General features: G+C 38.8%; 1 protein-coding gene across 1 annotated transcript in view; it reads right to left on the bottom strand.

The window, feature by feature from the left end:
• Nucleotides 1-22509, bottom strand: part of SCN11A (sodium voltage-gated channel alpha subunit 11) — a 116034-nt gene that overhangs the window by 7244 nt on the left and 86281 nt on the right. The window contains exons 23-25 of the mRNA XM_003894659.5: nt 22348-22485; nt 17934-18038; nt 2510-2780 (exon numbers count right to left, since the gene is read on the bottom strand). Of these exons, the coding sequence (XP_003894708.2) occupies nt 2510-2780; nt 17934-18038; nt 22348-22485 (514 nt within the window). The remainder of the gene's footprint in view (nt 1-2509; nt 2781-17933; nt 18039-22347; nt 22486-22509) is intronic.

Genomic DNA, 22509 nt, shown 5'->3' with positions numbered 1-22509 from the left:
AGGTCCTTATTTGTGTAGAAGAATTTAAATACAGCCCTACTACAGGTGAGGACAGTTTATCTGCTGAAAGAGCCACAGTGTATATAGGGCTCGAGGGAAATGGTAGCATTGGAATGCCCAACTTTAGGCTGAAGCTGCCTATGGATTGTTCTTATTTGTCATCCTCATTCCAAGGACTTCTGAGACCCAAACTCAAAAAGCTCAAGGGAACACAATTTGGAGATACTTTCTCTGTTGCTGCAAACCCCATAAATGTCATTTCAAAGGTTTGATCAAACAGCTGAATATGTGACCTAAAATGTTGCCCTGTTCTTCCATTGTCTGCTCTGCAGGCAAGTGATGCAAGGATTTAAGACAACTCACATTTTGGCCTAAACATTATAGAATGGTTGGAACATACTTGCCTTGTGTAGACATGGCCTCGTTCTTGCTTTGAGAGTCTTCTAGGGTCGTTAGGGGTCATGGGCAGTCTTTGAGTGCCGATGACCCTAATGACCTTGAGTGTCCTCTAAGGTCACTAGGGGTCTATTAGGGGTTATGGGCAGCAGAACGCTCTGCTGTCACCTAATGACTAAAGAGAGCTAGCTGATGATATACTTCACTGACTCCTCAATTGTGCCAAGGAAGTTTAATTCATACCTTAATTGGGAAGTCAACCCGGAAAGATGTAAAATTTATCAAGTGCCAATTCAACAACAACTGGAGGAGGCCTATCATTTAAGATTTACCTCCTCTATGAATATTTCTTGGGCTGATCAAGCTCATAGTAATCTGTTCTTTCTCTGAGCTCATTTCTGCTTTGCACCATGTGATTTGGTGTTCAATTAATTTCCCTATCTTTTTTTGGCACTTTAAGATAAGTAAGCCGCAATACCTCAACTACACTGTTAACTCCTAGAGAGAGATTCATTTCAACTCACATTCATTTTGCATTTCTCCAAAAACTTAGGAAAGAGCTTGGAAAAGTATTGAGGCTAAGCGTTGGACAGCAGAAACATTGGCAAAGGCATATAAAACTCTGTCCACATTAGTGAGTAAGATTAATATATGGATTAATCCTATTGCTGAGTATTATCTGGCTTAATATGTGGATTTTCTCATCCACTGGAGCAAATGCCAGACAGCATGTATAACTGCAATTGCTTAGCAGTTGTTCAAAGGACAAAAGTCAGAAACATTTTAACAAACTGCATGATGCTTGGCATTGCATGGAAGGAACTTTGGAATGAATGAGCTGCTCTTTATTCATCAGAGGAAGGGCTCTCTGAGTTCTTAGAGGGCCTGCCCCAGACATCCGACCACTTTTTTTTTTTTTTTGCTGCTGTCAGTTTCACCAGGACTTGTGATTGGAACTGACTAATAAAAATTAAAGGTCTACTTAACTGTAAACTCATGGAATAATCTATTGCTACGCTTTATCTATATTAACATCATGGCTTAAAAACCAGAAAACACTACGAACTGTAGCATATTTGTTGTTGTTCTCTGAAACATCTGCATTGCTGCAGTAGCATTAGGAACCAAAATATCGTAATCCAATATATCTGTTTGATGCATTCTTTCTGAGATCGCACAAAAGCGTCCACTTGCAAAATCAGTTTTCTTTGTCTTCATTGCGTTTTGAACTATGAGAAGGCCTCCTGGACAGTTTTACATAATTATAAAAAGTTAACAATTTAATTAAAACCAAACTTCAAACACCCAGAGTAAGCACTTATGGTTTAGCCATGAATAATTTAATTTTAAAGATGATGTGTGTATGTGTGTGTTTTATAAGAAGGTGTATGGCAATAACCTTCTTTCTTTTGTATTCTTTTATAAACCTTTTAGTTAACCCTGTCTGTGATTAGGAAAAATATACTGATTAGAGAATGAGGCTGGTTAGTAAATGGGATCAAAGAATCTGAGACAAGCATAGTTCACACTATGGTTTAAGTTAACACGGGATATAGAATAGAAAAAAAAGCTTTGATTGTCTGAATGATATACTCTTGGAAGCCCAATCTAGAGTGGGCCATGGGGCCTTGAATAGGGGTTGAAAGGGGGCACAGCAGTGCCACAGGGGCACAATAATTGTGATCTGGCATCCATGTGGATTTTAAACAAAGGAAAAACATGGGCAGTAAATCCTTAAAACTATAAAATGCTCACAGGGCTTATAGTTGCACAGGAAAGGTGGAACTTTGACTCAATTATCTGAATAAATTAGGTTACCACCCCAAAAACTTCTGAGTCATTTTAATTTTGTCTATTTCCATTGAATACATTATCTGCATAATTATTTAACTCTATCTCAGTTGTGTAGCGAGTTAAGGGAATGGAAATTACTCTCTATCTTCTAGCAACTTCCTAGTAGAGAATGGCATTAGTAACCCTGTCTATTCTTTCAGAAACTACACTAGGCCCAGTTTTCTGCTTTGTGGATAGTTTGAACAAACTTCAAAACATAGTAAGATTTACAAACTTACTTCTGGTTCTTAAAGCCCCTCTGACTGCTGATTTTACTTACTAACAATAGAAATAAGCACGACCACAGAGTCAAATAAATTCCAGCCATTGGTGAAGTAGTATTGCCTCAAAGCGAAGATTTTGATGAGACATTCTAATGTAAAGATGACCACAAAGACCCAGTTGAGATGGTCAAGGGTGGATTTCATGGCTTTGGATTGGTCGTATGATTCAGCCATCATGCTAATCATGTTTAGGATAATGAGACTTATGATGATGATGTCAAAGATCTGGCTTGTGACTACGTCGAACACAAGACCTTGACATTTGTTCTGAGAAAAAAAAGAAATTATAAATAATTTTGAATGCAAGAATAAAATTATGTACAATAAAAAACAACATAGATACAACAGAATTTGTTTTTCCTTACAATTAAAGCACTTCCTTGAAAAATATACAGACCCTTTTCAAAGGGCAAGAAATTCCTATATATCCCCAGTGTTGCCTTATATATTTTCATTCAAATGTAATTAGTAACTGGTTTTAAGTGCTTAGGCTTATAGCTTTAAAACAAAAATATTAAAACATTTAATATTAAAATATTTTTTAAAACAAAAAAATATTAAAAAGTTTTAGTAACAAAATAACTGATGTGATTGATGATGTGCTTTGCTGAAATAAAACAGTGCATGTTGGATTTAATAATAAAAAGATGAATCTTGGTCTATATTTTATCTCTTTCTGTATTCTTACTTCAACAATATTAGTGCACAGAATACCTGCTCACATAAGTATGTTGGAAAAAATGGAATTAATATCTTCAATGCTCCTTTTACCAATTCACAATAACCAGAACTTAACCAAAATTCTGTATTCAAATAATTCTTCAATGCCAATTTAAAAATTCTTGTTCACTTGAAGATAAAGCTAATAGATGAGATTAGAATCCAATAATTACTAAAACTGAAAACAGAAAAAATTATTAATTTATATTACAACGGAGGGTGTATTTACATGTGGTTTGTATATAGATGGCTATACTGCCCAAAAAGTGTGTATATGGTGATTGGTCTGGCACAGGTTCTAACTCAAGTTTGCATGCCAAGTCTACCATATGTGGTGAAATTACTCAATTATTCCATGATTTTCTTTAATACAACTGCTGTGAAGCACTACTTAGTTCTTCACTTAGTGGAAAACTATTCCTAACTACAAACTCAGAAATTGAAATTTTACAGCATTCTTGACTATACGTTGGTACACATACAATCTGTGTACATATTATTTTATATTATATTATCATTTAATCAAAGTGGCTACACTATTATCTTTAGAGAACTCATATACCCCTAAGAATACATCTTTAGACACCCTAGGGATCTGTTATGTAACCCAGGCAAAGATGATGTTGGCTTGTGGTGGTGACAGCAGATAAAAGCATGTATGTTTAAGAGCTAATGTGAGGTAGAAGCAAGAACTGTCAGAGAATTCAAATGTAGTGGGGCTTTGGGAAAGTTAAGATTGAGAATATAGTTTCTGGTTGATGAAACCATTTAACCAGCCAGAGAGCAGAGGATGAGGAATATTAAAAGGAGATGGTGAGATCTGACCTGAGCATGTTGAGTTGAGGTGCCAGTGGGGGATCCAAGGGCAGTGGGCAGGTAGAAGTATGAGTTTGGAAGCTAGAATACAGATGGCATTAATACTGATATGAATTAAAACCACAGGAGTGAATTATATATCACTTTGGGAGAGCAAGGGCAATGAGAGGAAGGAGGGTAGGGACAACACTGGAAGACATTACATTTCCATTGTGACTTTCAAGCCATGTGCTGGGAGCCCCAAAGCTTTTATCAAAGAGCCAGAAGACACTAGAAAGTCAAGTGCCTTTCCTATTTGAGCATGAATTTGGAAGTCAGAAAGGAGCTGGAGAAAAGACACTTTCAAGGATGCACTCCAGGGAAGTGGAATGAAGGCCAAAAAGAAATATGAGGGAGGGTAAGTATTGGTTTTATAGTTAACTCTAACATCAAGACAAATAGAGAAGATTAAGAGCATAAATTACCTAAAGTGTTGGACTACCTAAAGTGTTGGATGATCAAAAAAGCATTCTACATCACTTCAGAATGTATAGTGACTCCTATACCTCAGTATGAATTTTTAACCAAGAAATAAAGTCACCCTGTGAAGATGTTTCAAGAGAAATCAGAAGTGATTCCAAACCCCTTGTTCTATTACTGGAAATGAAATGCATCAATGCTCAGGCTGAAACAGCTATGTTTTCCTTCTATGCAATTGCTATTCATTTGTTTTAAGGGTCAAAAGCTAATATTTGGATTTTAGAGATGGAAAAAAAAAATCTCTGGGCAGATAAAGTTGTGAGTCAATGGCTAACTGTTGAAGTCTAAGCCCAGACTCAGGGACTTCTGGTGATATGATGTTGGATTTATCTCATGCGGCACTACTCTCTGGAACGTAAAAGTCAAGATAAACATGCAGTGTTAAGTGGTGAGATTGTGTTTTATTACCAGAATCATTCATTGAAGGCTTGATTTGTGAGTTGCAGCTACACAGGGAGAGCTGTGACTTTGCACCTACTCCCAGATAAGCCATGTGATAAACATGCTATAAAAGATGGTTAAAGAATGGAGGTGACAGCTTTCCTATGCTAACGTAGTCTGTACCCACTTTCAGTTCATCTTTTGCAGCCTAGCATACTCTGTGCAGTGCATCTATGTTGTTACAACTCCTGTTTGGCTGTGTGCTGTGTTGCTTGAAATAAACTGATAAATATGTGGGAACATATTGTGTCTTGTGACTCTTTTAGTTAATGCCAGACCCAAGACCAACTGGTAATCAGTGGTTGTATAGCATGCATACGTGAACAAAAATTCTCTTTTCTTGTTGTTGGCTCATTAGTACTAGAAAGTGAGATTGGTATTTAAAAACTAGATTCAATTTAGGTAAACTGAAGTCCCATAAACCGTTGGTGGTATTTAAAAACTAGATTCAATTTAGGTAAACTGAAGTCCCATACACCGTTGGCAGGTTAAACCTCCCAAATAAAATTTTATCATTAACCCTGTGGTCAAAAATCTCTCACTACATAAAAGATAAATTCTAAATTCTTGGCCCTGACATTCATTGACATTTTTAGTGCATCACAAATACTTCATTTTAGTGTGATGGACTCTGTTTGTGCCTTAAAGCATATTTTTTATTCAATAAATAATTACTGAGAACACATTTTATGCCAAGTTCTATTCTGAGTGCCGAGAATAACAGTAGGTGAACTGCATTCATTATTTGGGATCTCATGTTCAAATGGGAATCTCCAAATTATCTACATGCTTCAGATTGCAAGCCCCTCTTTCATACTGCTTTCCCTGACTTTTCAGCCTCCACTGACCTGCTCAGGTTTGGAGCTTTCAAATTTACTTGTCAGAGCTACCAACTCTGTTGTGCCTGTTGTACTACTTTATAATCCAATGCTCTCAAGTATGTATACAACATCTCAGCTCCTCAATTAGACTGTAAGCACAGAGCTGCCCTGGATGCTGCTTCTATCTTGTCCCATAGTACCTGACAAAGCAGGATTCATAGAGAGCAGGAATCAGCAAACCACGGCCTATAGGACAAATCCAGTGACCTATGTGTTATTGTACAGCCCATGAGCTCAGAATGGGTTTTACATTTTTAAATGTTTGGTGAAACAAAAATCAAAAGAAGAATAAAATTTTGCGACATATGATAATTATATAAAATCCAAATTTCCATGTACCTACATAAAGTTGTGTTGGAATACTGGCATGTTCATTTCTTCTGTATTGTTTATGGCGGCTTCTGTGCCACAGTGGCAGAGTTGAGTACTATGACAGAGACAAATAGCCAGCAAAGACTAAAATATTTACTATCTGGGTCTTTAAGGAAAAGTCTGTCAATCCCTGATATACAAAGTTTGTCATAAATACTTGTAAAGTGGAAGTAAGTATACATGACCTTAACCTCACACTAACAAAAACTAGTAAAAAGTGTTATAAGAATGATGGTTTCCAGCTGCATCCATGTCCCTACAAAGGACACAAACTCATCCTTTTTTATGGCTGCATAGTATTCCATGGTGTATATGTGCCACATTTTCTTAATCCAGTCTGTCACTGATGGACATTTGGGTTGATTCCAAGTCTTTGCTATTGTGAATAGTGCCGCAATAAACATACGTGTGCATGTGTCTTTATAGCAGCATGATTTATAATCCTTTGGGTATATACCCAGTAATGAGATGGCTGGGTCATATGGTACATCTAGTTCTAGATCCTTGAGGAATCGCCATACTGTTTTCCATAATGGTTGAACTACTTTACAATCCCACCAACAGTGTAAAAGTGTTCCTATTTCTCCACATCCTCTCCAGCACCTGTTGTTTCCTGACTTTTTAATGATTGCCATTCTAACTGGTGTGAGATGATATCTCATTGTGGTTTTGATTTGCATTTCTCTGATGGCCAGTGATGCAAACTATCACAAGAACAGAAAACCAAACACCGCATGTTCTCACTCATAGGTGGGAACTGAACAATGAGATCACTTGGACTTGGGAAGGGGAATATCACACACCGGGGCCTATCATGGGGAGGGGGGAGGGGGGAGTGGGGAGGGATTGCATTGGGAGTTATACCTGATGTAAATGACGAGTTGATGGGTGCTGACGAGTTGATGGGTGCAGCACACCAACATGGCACAGGTGTACATATGTAACAAACCTGCACGTTATGCACATGTACCCTAGAACTTAAAGTATAATAATAATAATAAATAAATTTTTAAAAAAAGTTTATAAGTACATTTTAAACTGGTCAAAATTGAAAAAAGCAAAAACGGGAAGACGGGCAGATAGGCGGCAAGGCTAACGTGCATCTCCCACCTGGATAGACAGAACAGTGTGTGGAGACTCACACTGTGGACTTTTGCTTCAAGAACCACCGCAGGAACGTAACAAGAAAACCAGAAGAATTCACAGATCCTTTGAAAGAAGTGACATGAGACTGCAGACTGCACAAGACAGGTGAAAAGCAGTGAGTTCCCGAAGTGTGAGTGAGAGGGGGGGAAACCTGCCTCTGAACACACATCCCCACTGGGGAATCTGAAAATCCAGATCACGAGAGAAGGATGTAACCTTACCTAGAGCTGAAATGAATTCAGGGAGCTGCATGGAGTGCAAAAGTAGAAGCAGCAGCAGGAACCTTGAAGGGGCTCCCAGTCTCCAGCTTGAGCCCTGGAATGCCATTCCTGACTGTATCTCACAGAGGCCTTCTGAGAAGGCAGACAGACAAATAAAGGAGGGACCATAGGGTGAAAGAAACTTCCAATTAGATTTTGTGATAATTTCGACTGGGCACAAACTTCCTTGAGCAGAATCCGGGGGGCTAACGGGAATTGCTCCAGATACAAGTGCAGCAGCTGCCGACATCGTGGGCAGACAGGGAGGGATGTGGCCTGAAAGCCATGCTTGCTTTGTAAGCAGGGAAACTTATGGCCTGGGGCAGGTCTGAGATCCCTGCATAGGCTGCCTGGATCTAAATTTCATGCAGTTAGTAGGGCACTGCAGGAGCAAGACCAGCCTCACCAACTGTGTGGGAGCTGGGCAAGGCCTTTCACTACTCACTATCCCCCACTTCCCTGGTGAACTATACTGCACAGCAGAGGTAGCCATAATCCCCTCTGGAACATAACCCCATTGACCTGAGGACCACCTCCTCATCCTCCACAGTGGTTATGGCAAGCCCCACTCAAGGACAGTCTGCACTTGGATCTGCCTAACCCTGCCCCCACCTGACGGTTTTTCTCTACCTGTCCTGGTAGCTGCACACAAAAAACATAAACCCTTACGGCTCTGCCCATCACCTGAAAAGTCAGAATACTTCCCCTGGCCAACTTAGGGCAAGCATATATCCCACTGCTAATAGTATGGCTGGTGCTCTCTTGAAAGCACCACCTCCTGGCTGGAGGTCAACCAACTCAGGACGTGACTGCAATTCATGACAGAATAGCCCTGATCCCAGGAAGGAGAAGACGACAGCTAATTCTACCGCCTGCAACATCCTGGCTAACCAGAGGTCCTGAGTCTGTCCATGTGACAACTTCACTGCTAGTATAATCAGCATTCCAGAAAGCCAGCATACTAAATGTATCTACAACCAAGGACTCTCAGAGTCTACTTCACTCTCCTGCCACTTCCACCAGAGCAGGTGCTGGTATCCACAGCTGGGAGACCTGAAAACAGATCATATCACAGGACTCTTTGCAAACACTCCCCAGCACCACCCCAGAGCCTGGTAGCCCTGCCAGGTGGCTAGACCCAAAAGAGCAGGAACAATCACTGCAGTCTGGCTTTCAGGAAGCCCCATCTCTAGGGAAGGGGGAGTGCACCACATCAGGGGATTACCCTGTGGGACAAAAGAATCTGAAGAGCAGGCCTTGAGTTCCAGATATTTCTGCTGGTGAGTAGTTTCTCACAGCAGAAACACAATTGCAGTGCTGGCACAGTAGGGAAAGTCTGCACCCCTACCCCAGTGGGCAGGTATCCTCTGTGATTGTGAAGGGCCTTGGAGAAGAGGTCCTTGTTTTCCCCTGGCACTCCACTGCAGACACAGCTGGGGCTTCCCCCACAGGAACACAGTATGGAGGCATCAATAGACAGCCTGTCTGGAACAATCCAGGGTGAGTGTGGCCCCACAGAAGCAGCGCACTCCAGATTCAGGTCTGTGTGAGAGGCAGAGTCACAATTCCTCCCTATTTGGAACATCAACATTCCTACAGATGAAAAGAGGTGGCTGTCTGATCTGAAGAGCCAAAACACTGGGACAGGAGTGAGGCTATAAGGTGAATAGCTTTCTGGCTGACCTGGCAGAGGAGCTGAGGTAGCTTCTCCTCTTCACCCTGATAAAACAGCACATCTGAGAGCTCTCACAGCCACCTTCATCATGGCTGGGACCTCAGCCCACTGTTGGATACTACATTTACCCACCTGCCTTAGCATAGCCAGTGCCTACCTAGGAATACCTTCCCTATTGGCTTGAATCCTGAATCAACTCAGTAAATAAGACACTGGGAGAAAATTACATAAATAAATAAAAATGTACACCATGAGAGAACCAGATAAGCTGCAAGAGATCCCTGCCATTCCAACCCCATAGGAGACAGTGAACTTGCCAGCACACTAAGACTATTACTACTACAACCAGCATCAGGGAAAGCCAGTGCACAATTGTGTCCGGAATTGGTGGGTTCTTGGTCTCACCGACTTCAAGAATGAAGCTGCAGACCCTCGCGGTGAGTGTTACAGTTCTTAAAGATGGTGTGTCTGGAGTTTGTTCCTTCTGATGTTCGGACATGTTTGGAGTTTCTTCCTTCTGGTGTGTTTGTGGTCTCGCTGGCTTCAGGAGTGAAGCAGCAGACCTTAGTGGTGAGTGTTACAGCTCTTAAGGTGGCATGTCAGGAGTTGTTCATTCCTCCCAGTGGGTTCGTGGTCTCGCTGGCCTTAGGAGTGAAGCTGCAGACCTTCACGATGAGTGTTACAGCTCAAAAAAGCAGTGTGGACCCAAAGAGTGAGCAGCAACAAGATTTACTGCAAAGAGCAAAAGAACAAAGCTTCCACAGCCTGGAAGGGGACCCCAGCAGGTTTCTGCTATTGGCTCAGGCAGCCTGCTTTTATTCCCTTATCTGGCCCCACCCATATCCTGCTGATTGGTCCATTTTACAGAGAGCTGATTGGTCCGTTTTGACAGGGTGTTGATTGGTGCATTTACAATCCCTGAGCTAGACACAGAGTGCTGATTGGTGCATTTACAATACTCTAGCTAGACACAAAAGTTAGCCAAGTCCTCACCAGATTAACTAGACACAGAGCACTGACTGGTGCATTTACAAACTTTGAGCTAGACACAGAGTGCTGATTGGTGCATTTACAATCTTCTAGCTAGACATAAAAGTTCTCCAAGTCCTCACCAAATTAACTAAACACAGAGTATTGATTGGTGTGTTCACAAACCTTGAGCTAGACACAGGGTGCTGACTGGTGTGTTTACAAACCTTGAGCTAGACACAGAGTGCTGACTGGTGCATTTACAATCCTTTAGCCAGACATAAAGGTTCTCCAAGTCCCCACTAGATTAGCTAGATACAGAATACTGATTGGTGTATTTACAAACCTTGAGCTAGACACAGGGTGCTGATTGGTGTGTTTACAATCCCAGAGCTAGACACACAGTGCTGATTGGTGCGTTTACAAACCTTTAGCTAGACACAGTGCTGGACAGAAAAGTTCTCCAAGTCCCCACTAGATTAGCTAGATACAGAGCACTGACTGGTGCATTTGCAAACCTTGAGCTAGACACAGGGTGCTGATTGGTGTGTTTACAAACCTTGAGCTAGACACAGAGTGCTGATTGGTGTATTTACACTCCCTTAGCTAGACATAAAGGTTCTCCAAGTCCCCACTAGACCTAGGAGCCCAGTCAGCTTCACCTAGTGGATCCTGCACCAGGGCCACAGGTGGAGCTGCCTGCTAGTCCTGCGCCATGTGCCCACACTCCTCAGCCCTTGGGCTGTTGATGGGACCTGGCACCATGGAACAGGGGGCGGTGCTCATAGGGGAGGCTCGGGCCACACAGGAGCCCACGGTGGCGGGGAGGCTTGGGCATGGTGGGCTGTGGGTCCTGAGCCCTGCCCCATGGGGAGGCAGCTAAGGCCCGGCGAGAATTCCAGCGCAGTACCAGCGGGCCAGCACTACTTGGGGACCCAGCACACCCTCTGCAGCTGCTGGCCGGGGTGCTAAGCCCCTCACTGCCTGGGGCCGGCAGCGCCAGCCGGCCACTCCAAGTGTGGGGCCCACCAAGCCCATGCCTACCTGGAACTCGCACTGGCCCATAAGCACCTTGCGCAGCCTCGGTTCCCACCCGCACCTCTCCCTCCACACCTCCCTGCAAGCAGAGGGAACTGGCTCCAGCCTTGGCCAGCCCAGAGAGGGGCTCCCACAGTGCAGCAGCAGGCTGAAGGGCTCCTCAAGTGTGACCAGAGTGGGCGCCAAGGCTGAGGAGGTGCCAAGAGCGAGCAAGGGCTGCCAGCACACTGTCACCTCTCACAATGACACTCTATAACTAAGGATCTCATATACAGTCTTTACTCCTACAAGTACCAATAATCAAATTAGGCTAAAATACACACTGATGTTAAAGAGGGAAATATTTTAAATTTAAAAAAAATTTTTTTTAAAGTTCAATTAAAATTAAATTCAAGAACAATTTTAAGTAATAAAATAAGTAACAATTTTTCACCCAAGTGAAAAGGAACCAGAAAAGTAATTCTGGTAATATGACAAGACACGGTTCTATAACACCTCCAAAAGATCATACTAGCTTCCCAGCAATGGATCCAAACCAAGAAGAAATCTCTGAATTTCCAGATAAAGAATTCAGAAGATTGATTATTAAGCTAATCAAGGAGATACCAAAGAAAGGTGAAAACCCACTTAAAGAAATTTAAAAAACAATACAAGAGATGGATAAAAAATTTTTCCAGAGAAATAGATATCATAAAGAAAAAAATAGTCACAACTTCTGGAAGTGAAAGACACACCCAGGGAAATGCAAAATGCCATGCTAAGTTTCAACAATAGACTAGGACAAGTAGAAGAACTTTAGAGCTCAAAGACAAGGCTTTTGAATTAAAAACCAATCAGACAAAGACAAAGAAAAAGTTTAAAAAAAAATGAAGCCTCCAAGACATTTGGGATTATGTTAAATGGCTAAACCTAAGAATAACTGGTCTTCCTGATGAAGAAGAGATATCTAAAGTTCAGAAAACTTACTTGAAGAAATAATTGAGGAAAACTTTCCTGGCCTCATTAGAAATCTAGACAACCAAATAGGAAGCTCAAAAAACTTCTGGGAAGTTCATCAGAAAAAGATTATCACCTAGGAACATAGTCATCAAGTTATCCAAAGTCAAGATGAAGGAAAGAATCAAGAGCTGTGAGACAAAAGAATTAGATAACCTATAAAGGAAAACCTATCAGATTAACAGTTAACTTCTCAGCAGAAACTTTACCAGCTGGAAGGAACTGGGGTCCTATCTTTAGCCTCCATAAACAACATAATTGTCAGCCAAGAATTTTGTATCCAGTGAAACTAAGCTTCATAAATGAGGGAGAGATAAAGTCTTTTTCAGACAAATAAATGCTGAGAGAATTCATCACCACCAAACCAACACTACAAGAAATGCAAAAAGGAATTCTAAATTATGAAATAAAACCTTGAAATACACCAAAACCAAACAAACAAAGCCTCCTTAAAGCATGGGGCCTATAAAACAGCAACATAATTTTTAAAAACTCAACAAAGTATTTAGGCAACAACTAACATGATGAATAGAACAGTAACTCACATCTCAATACTAATGTAGAATGTAAATGGCCTAAATGCTCCCTTTAAAAGATACAGAATTGTAGAATGGATACAAATCCACAAACCAAGCATCTACTGTCTTCAAGAGACTCACCTAACACATAAGGACTCATATACTTAAGGTAAAGGGTGAAAAAAGATACTCCATGCAAATGGAAATGAAAAGTGAGCAAGAGTAGCTATTCTTGTATCAGACAAAACAGACTTTAAAGCAACAACAGTTAAAAAAGACAAAGAGGGACATTATATAATGATAAAATGATTAGTCCAACAGGAAAACATCACAGTCCTAAATATATATGCACCTAACACTGGAGCTCCCAAATTCATAAAACAATCACTATTAGACCTAAGTAATGAGGCAACAGAATAATAGTGGGAGACTTCAGTATTCCACTGACAGCACTAGACAGATAATCAAGACAGAAATTAAACAAAGAAACAATGGACTTAAACTATACCCTAGAACAAACGAAATTAACAGATATTTACAGAATATTCTACCCAACAACTGAAGAATATACTTTCTATTCATCAGCACACGGAGCATTCTCCAAGACACACCATATGATAGATCACAAAACAAGTCATAATAAATTTAAGAAAATCTAAATCATATCAAGTATCTTCCCAGACCACAGTGCAATAAAACTGGAAATTAAATCCAAAAGGAACCTTCAAAACTATACAAATACATGGAAATTAAATAATCTCCTCTTGAATGATCTTTAGGTTAACAATGAAATCAAGATGGAAATTTAAAAATTATTTGAACTGAATGATAATAGTGACACAACTTATGAAAACCACTGAGATACAGCGAAAGTGGTGCTAAGAGGAAAGTGTATAGCATTAAATGTCTACATCACAATGTCTAAAAAAGCACTCACAGACAATCTAAGGTCAGATCTCAAGGAACCAGAGAAAGAAAAACAAGCCAAAGGCAAATCCAAACCCAGCAGAAGAAAATAAATAACAAAGATCAAGCAGAACTAAATGAAACTGAAACAAACAAAAAAATACAAAAGATAAATTAAACAAAAAGCTGGTTATTTGAAAAGACAAAAATGATAGACCTTTAGTGAGATTAACCAAGAAAAGAAGAAAGATCAAAATAAGCTCAATTAAAAATGATACAGGAGATATTACAACTGATACCACAGAAGTACAAAAGATCATTCAAGGCTACTACAAACACATACATGCACAAATTAGAAAATCCAGAGGAAATGGATAAATTCCTGGAAATACACAACCACCCTAGATTAAATCAGGAAGAAGTAGAAACTCTAAACAGACCAATAAAAAGTAGCAAGATTGAAACAGTAATAAAAAAGTTACCAACCTAAAAAAGTCCAGGACCAGATGGATCAACAGCTGAAATCTATCAGACATTTAAAGAAGAATTGGTACCAATCCTACTTATGGAACTGCATTTGCAAAATTATAACTGAGGAAATTATGATAGTGAAAGAGATCACACCTAACGGACTCCATCTGCTTCTAACCTTTAAGCTGTCCTTGTTCATTCCTGGGTATAGGCTGAACTAACTTTGGGAAGGAATTCAATTCATGGCTTGACTTTAAAACAAAATTGATAATAGATATTTCCCAAAAAGACCCCATCCTCTTGCCTGGGGACCAGGCTGCCTTTGCAGGACTAACAAATTAGCTACAAGATTAGAAATTAGGGTTTAGGGGTCGTGCAGCCTCTGGGCTCCAAGAGTCTGAACCTCCTCAAATTGCTCCTGGAGATAACATCAGTATTGTAAAACCTAAGATCAGTGCTTGAGATATTTTGCAGACCCTGCACTGGATGGATCAGCTGACACCACCTAGACCCATAATCTGGCTCAACTGGTTCTGGCATTCCACCCAGGAACAGAAGACAGCAAGAAAACCTCACTTTGACCCCCTATGATTCCATATCAAACCTGACCAATTAGCACTCCCCATTTCCCTAGCCCCTACCCACCAAATTATCTTTAAAAACTCTGATCCCTGAATGCTTGGGGAGACTGATGTGAGTAATAATAAAACTCCCATCTCTCACACAGCCAGCTCTGTGTGAATTACTCTTTCTCCATTGCAATTCCCCCATCTTGATAAACTGGCTCTGACTAGGCAGAGGGCAAGGGTGGTTACACTGACACTAAAAGACAGAGAAAGAGGAACTCCTCCCTAAATCATTCTATGAAGCCAGTATCACCCTAATACCAAAACCAGGAAAGGACACAACAAAAAAGAAAACTACAGACCAATATCCCCGATGACAATAGGTGCAAAATACTCAAAAAATACTAGCTAACTAAATCCAACAGCATATCAAACAGAAAATCCACCATGATCAAGTGGGCTTTATACCAGGAATGCAGGGATGGTTTAACATACGCAAGCCAATAAGTGTGATACATCACATAAACAGAATTAAAAACAAAAATTATACGATCATCTCAATAGACACAGAAAAAACATTTGACAAAATCAGCATCTCTTTATGATAAAAAACCCTCAGCAAAATTGGCATAGAGGGAACACAGCACAAGGTAGTAAAAGCCATCTGTGACAAACCCACAGCCAACATCATACTGAACAGATAATGGTTGAAAGCATTCCCCATGACAACTGGGACAAGATAAGGATGCCCACTTTCACTACTCCTATTCAATATAGCACTGGAAGTCCTAGTCAGAGCAATCAGATAAGAGAAAGAAATAAAGAGCATTCAAATTGGAAAAGAGGAAGTCAAACTATTGCTGTTTGCCAAGGATATGACTGTATATTTAGAACACCCTAAAGACTCATCCAAAAAACTCCTAGATCTGATAAATGAATTCAGTAAAGTTTCAGGATACAAATTCAATGTACATAAATCAATAGCACTGCTATACACCAACAACAACCAAGCTGAGAAACAAATCAAGAATTCAATGTATTTTACAACAGCTGTAGAAAAATATAAAATACTTAGAAATATACCCAACCAAGGAGATGAAATATACCCAACCAAGGAGATGAAAGATCTCTTCAGGGAAAACTACAAAACACTGCTGAAAAAAATCATTAATGACACAAACAAATGGAAACACATTCCCCTGCTCATGGATAGGTAGAATTAACATTGTGAAAATGACCATACTGTTAAAAGCAATCTACAGACTCAATGCAATTCCCAACAAAATACCACCATCATCCTTCACAGGACTAGAAAAAAATTCTTGAAATTCATATGGAACCAAAAAAGAGCCTGCATAGCCAAAGCAAGACAAAGCAAAAACAACAAATATGGAGGAATCACATTACCGGACTTTAAACTATACTATAAGGCCATAGTTACTGAAACAGCATGGTACTGGTATAAAAACAAGCATGTAGACCAGTGGAACAGAATAGAGAACCCCCCAAAAAAGCCAAATAGTTACAGCCAATTGATCTTTGGCAAAGCAAACAAACATAAATTGGGGAAAGGGCACCCTATTCCACAAATTGTGTTGGGATAATTGGCAATTCACATTAGAAGAATTAAGCTAGATCCTCATCTCTCACCTGGTACAAAAACTAACTCAAGATGGATCAGACTTAACTCTAAGACCTGAAACCATACAAATTCTAGAATATAACATCAAGAAAACTCTTCCAGATATTGGCTTAGGCAAATAATTCATGACCGAGAACCCAAATGCAAATGCAACAAAAACAAAAATAAATAAATGAGACCTAATTAAACTAAAAATCTTCTGCACGGCAAAAGAAATAATCAGCAGAGTAAAGAGAAAACTCACCAAGTGGGAGAAAATATTCACACGCTTTGCATCTGACAAAAGACTAATTTTCAGGATCTACAAGGAACTCAAACGAATTATCAAGACAAAAACAATTCTATCCAAAAGTAGGCAAAGGACGTAATCAGACAATTCTCAAAAAAAGATTTACAAATGGCCAGGAAAACATAGAAAAAAAATGCTCAACATCACTAATTCTTAGGCAAATGCAAATTAAAACCACAATGGGATGCCACCTTACTCCTGCAAGAATGATCATAATTTAAAAATAAAAAAAAAATAATAGATGTTGGCATGTATGTGGTGAAAAGGAAACACTTTTACACTGTTGGTGGCAATGTAGACTAGTATAACCATCATAAAAACCAGTATGGAAATTCCTTAAAGATCCAAAAGGAGAACTACTATTCGATTAAGCAATCTCACTACTACGTACTTACCCAAAGGAAAATAAGTTATTATATGAAAAAGACACTTACACACACCACGTTTGTAGCTTCACAATTCTCAATGGCAAAAATGTGAAACCAAGCTAAATGCCTGCCAACCAAAGAATAAATAGAGAAAATGTGGTATATCTACACCATGGAATACTAGTCAGCCATAAAAAGGAATGAAATAATGGCATTTGCAGAAACCTGGATGGAATTGGAGACCATTATTCTAAGTGAAGTAACTCAGGAACTGAAAATCAAGTATTGTATTTTCTAACTTATAAGTGGGACCTAAGCTGTGAGGACATAAAGGCATGAGAATGATATAATGGACTTTGGGGAATCAAGGAGATGGGTGAGAAGAGGGTGAGGAATACAAGACTACACACTGGGTACAGTGTGCACTGTTCGGGTGACATGTGCACCAAAATCTCAGAAATCACCACTGAAGAACTTAATGCATGGAACAAAAAAACCACCTGTTCCCCAAAAACTACTGAAATAAAATAAAATAAAACTGGTCAAAATTAAGTTCAAACAGACCACTAAGTTCATATGGTTGCAATAAGTATTTACTTAAGCACATATTGCCTGGCTCACTAAAAAATAAATTTAAGTTGTTGTCCAGGCTCTTACTTTTGAATCTGAGTATCTAATTTTCCTAAGTGTTTGAATATGTCTTGACTTCTGTTGAGTCCTTAATGTCTGCAAATTTTCAAAATAAAGAAGGATGGCACTGCAGAAATGTGAGTTCCTCACAATAACTCAACGGTTCTACATATTTACAGTAATTCAATTGCTCTCACCAGAGGCCGTGGAATAGGTTTTTGAGGTTTTTTGGATCCTAATTTTTTCATTGCATTATAGTATTTCTTCTGTTCTTCCGTCATAAAAATGTCTTGGCCACCTAAGTATATGGAAAAGATAATAGCTAATTACCTTTAACCCTTTTTTTTTTTTTTTTGAAATCTAGTTCTGAATTTTTTGACACAATTTTAAAGTTACATTTCTATTAACAGTTCCTAAAATTCTAATAGTAAGCTTAAGAGACTGGACTATAGGGAAATGCTGCAAAGAAACAAGATTTAAGTTAAGGTATACAGGAGAAATAAGGTTTCCTTTATCAGTTATTTTTCATTTTTTAGAACAGAAAGGTTATAAATCTTTGCAAATATACACAGAATCTTTACAAAAATTTGATATATTTCAGCTTGCATAAATCAAACCACGATGCAACAAAAATAGAAATTAGTACTAAAATTTGACAAAAATCTCATAAAGGGCAACTGGATTTCTCTTAAATAATGAATACACATAACACTACTAACAAAGCTGCATAAAATCTGTTCAGAGCCACTCTCAGGGAAAGAAAAGTTCTAACTATTTTCACTACTGAGCAAGAAAGAATAGAAAAATGAGCTAGGATTCTCACATCTGGAAATTTGAGGGCAAAATATCTAGAAAGGCTAGATAAACTAGAACAGAATTCTTTTAAAATGTATAGCTGATCTGTTCCAGCTATACATTTCTCACTCATAGGTGGGAATTGATCAATGAGATCCATGTTCTCACTCATAGGTGGGAATTGATCGATGATATCACTTGGACTCTGGAAGGGGAACATCACACACCGGGGCCTATTATGGGGAGGGGGGAGGAGGGAGGGATGGCACTGAGAGTTATACCTGATGTAAATGACGAGTTGATGGGTGCTGATGAGTTGATGGGTGCGACACACCAACATAGCACAAGTATACATATGTAACAAAACTGCACGTTGTGCACATGTACCCTAGAACTTAAAGTATAATTTAAAAAATGTATAGCTGAATTTGCATAAAAGTAAGAAAAAAATTGGGGGTCTGAATTGAGAGATCAAAAAGATAGACAAGTAAATTAGCCCAAAGCCATGGCTGGTCTTAGAACATTTACTAATCTCTGTAAACTAGAATCTCAGTTTTTAGTAAATGTAAGGGGGTAATGGGAAATAAGGCCTATGCAAAGGGAGGGGAGGCACAATGTCCCTGCAAGAATATGGGACTATCCAAAGGCGGCCAACAGAAGGGTAAAGAAAAAAAAACAGAATCTGTCTGTTGGCAATGGAAGACAATCACAAAATTTTCTCAATCCAGACTATGAGTAAAAAGCCAGTCTTCCCTGATTATTTATGACTCCAGGCTTACTTGATGAGGGTTTGGGGTTTGACTTTACTCCACCAGCACAGATAAAAAATATGTAGCCCTAGAAGTCAACCTAAAATTTAATCAAGTTGTTCTGGGATGCTGGGAAGAAATTAGTCTTTTAGTAATCATATATGTCATAATAGTATTAATACCACTATTCTGAGACTGTAGTGTGTGTGTGTTGTCAGATAAAGAAAATGAGTAATTGTGGAAATTTTAAATTCTATCGTCTTTGCCTTTGAGAACAAGGTTTCTCAGTGTGGAAAAGAGGAGATGCAGATGTTAAGTGAAAACTTTGTATCCTGAATTTGAATTATCAGTATGCAATATATAAGTATTCCACTTATATATTTTCTTGTAGTCCTGAATTTAAACAATTCTGTCCACTCGAAAGGCTTAGAAACAATGACAATGAGTATTCCAGATTGCGGTCTTCGAAACCATTTCCCACAAAGAAACAAACAGTTTTTAGAGAAATGGCTGATTACAGATCTAGGGCAGGAAGGGTACAACCTAAATTTGGAACATCTTGGCATTTCAGAGAACAAGAAAGTTGTCAAATGGAAAGACCTCATGTATTTGAATCCTGATTTGAAAACAAACAAACAAAAAGCTTCAACAGAAACAAATAAATGAAACACAGAATTAATAAACAAACATTTTTCTTTTAAATTAAAGGCTCAGACCAATTTGAAAATAGACTGGGTATTTAATGAATTTAAAGAATTCACATTAAATTTTTTGGCGTGCTAATGGAATTGTGGTTATGTTTAAAAAGAGATATGTTCTAAAATATTTATGAATCAAATGATGTGATGTCTGTGGTTTGCTCCATAAAAAAAATCTGGTGGCAGAGTTGAGTAAGGGCATATATGGCTTAGAACAAGCACATTCTTAAGTCAATAAATGTTGTGCTGGGTGATGGGTATTTTAGGTTAGTTCTCGTACACTCTTGTGCATGTTTGAGATTTTCTGTAATAAGTGAAACAAGACAAAACAAAAGGACATAGTGGATTGATGAAAACAATGATTTCTAATGTAAGCTTAAATCTAAAATCACCAAGGCTGACATCCAAATTGCAGGTATTGATTGCAATCAAGATGCATATTACAGAGAGGATGCTACATCACACACTCCTGAGTAGCAGAAGCGATACAGTTGTATAACAACAGGGAACAACTTTCCCAGCAGATGCTAAGAAGGCTAGTTGGTATCAAGATACATTTTGGATGAATTATGAGAGTCCAAAGGAAAAATAAAAGAGAGCCATAAAACAATTAGGAAAACCAAAGGAGAATATTTAGTTACTTGATTTGGGGATTGAGAAATGCCTTTAGTTCATAAGTACAATTTTTTAAAAAGCCAGAAACAAGATTGGGAGTTTGACTCCAAAAAATACTAATGTCTATAAGTTAAATATGTTGTTACAAAAATATAAGAAGCACATCATAAATTGGACTTACTACATAAAAATGCATACAAAAAAGATGGCGATCTCAGCCTTAAAAATAGACAAATGATATAAAGAAAAAGCTCTTAAAGGAGAAATACTTATGGCCATCAACCTGTGAAAAAGTGTGTAACCTCACTAATGATCAAATAAATATAAAACAATGAGAAAACACTTTTCCCCATCAGTCTGAAAAAGATAATAAAAGTATAACAATTAGAATGACGAGATCTCAGTAACCATGCATTTTCATATTCTGCAGAATAAGGGTGCCTAGCACAGCATTTCTGGAAGGTATTTTGACAATATGTCTTCAATGCTTTTAATATTCTAATTCTAGGAATTTATGCTGAAGAAATAATCAGAGATTCACAGAATTTTAAAACTGGTCATAATTGTTTTAGAAGAGCATGAAATTTAAAAACAACCTATAAATGTCCAAAGAGGGGAATGATCAGGATAAATTATGATCTATCCATAATATGCAATGTAATTCAGCCCTGAGAATTCTTTTCTTTTCTTTTCTTTTTTTTTTTTTTGAGATGGAGTCTCGCTCTGTTGCCCAGGCTGGAGTGCAGTGGAGTGATCTCGGCTTACTGCAACCTCCGTCTCCCGGGTTCAAGCAATTCTTCTACCTCAGCCTCCCGGGTAGCTGGGATTACAGGCCTGTACCACCACAGCTGGCTAATTTTTTTGTATTTTTTGTAGAGACTGGGTTTTACCATGTTGGCCAGGCTGGTCTCGAACTCCTGACCTCAAGTGATCTCTGCGCCTCGGCCTCCCAAAGTACTGGGATTACAGGTATGAGCCACCACGCCCTGCCAGCGGCCCTGAGAATTCTTATGGCAAAGATACTTTTACGACATAAGCTTATAACTAATGAGGTCAAAACTACAAAATTAAAATTATAAGGTAATTCTAACTGTGTAAAAGTAATACAAAGTGACTGAAATGGATTATACCAAAATCATAAGAGGCATTGTCTAAAGTGGTTACCATTTGGTGGCCACTTTAGGGTGATTTAAAATTTCTTTTTATCTTCCTTAATTTTCACATTCACTATAAAGCTCCTGTGGATTTTAGAATCAGCAAAATAAATATGTGTTTATTATAGTGTATGGAGAAGGAAACCTCCCTAGCCCTGCCTCTTCCCCAATCATCTTCTTTCCAAGTAGGGTGGATAGACCTGCTGAGGCTTGGGGGCTGGGGGCCAGGATACATTGGCTGAAAAAGGAGAGTATATTATTTTTATTGTGGTAATAAAGTGCATTTGAAAGATTATTAAAATATGACCCTCCTGTCATATTTAATAAATACTAATCCTGGTGGTGGTTGTTCTATTAGGGTTCAATTATTAATGGGTTTCATCTCAATAGTAACAATGTCCATTGATTAAGAAGGTAAAAGAGAATAAAAGCAATGACTTAATTAAACCCAGATGTTTTCAGTCTTCTTTCAGCCTCATCTTTGAGGATCATCTCCAGGCAGACATGGGAGGCTCCCTCCTTGTTATTGTGCAGATCATAAAGGCTACTTTGTATAATATTCCAGGCCAGAATTATGTTTTAATGCATTTGGATACTTATCTTTTTCTGCTGTTGGTTGAAGTTGTCAATAATAACACCAATGAAGAGATTCAGAGTGAAGAATGAGCCAAAGACGATAAAAACTACGAAGTAAATGTAACCGAGTGAATTGCTCTCAAACTCTGGCTGCTGTTCTTTCTGTTAGAAATTTTTTTAATAAGA

This window comes from Papio anubis, chromosome 2 (genome assembly GCF_008728515.1).
Source record: "Papio anubis isolate 15944 chromosome 2, Panubis1.0, whole genome shotgun sequence".
Lineage (NCBI taxonomy): Eukaryota > Metazoa > Chordata > Mammalia > Primates > Cercopithecidae > Papio > Papio anubis.
The sequence above is the reverse complement of the archived record's forward strand: the minus strand, read 5'-3'. Positions and strand labels throughout refer to the sequence as shown.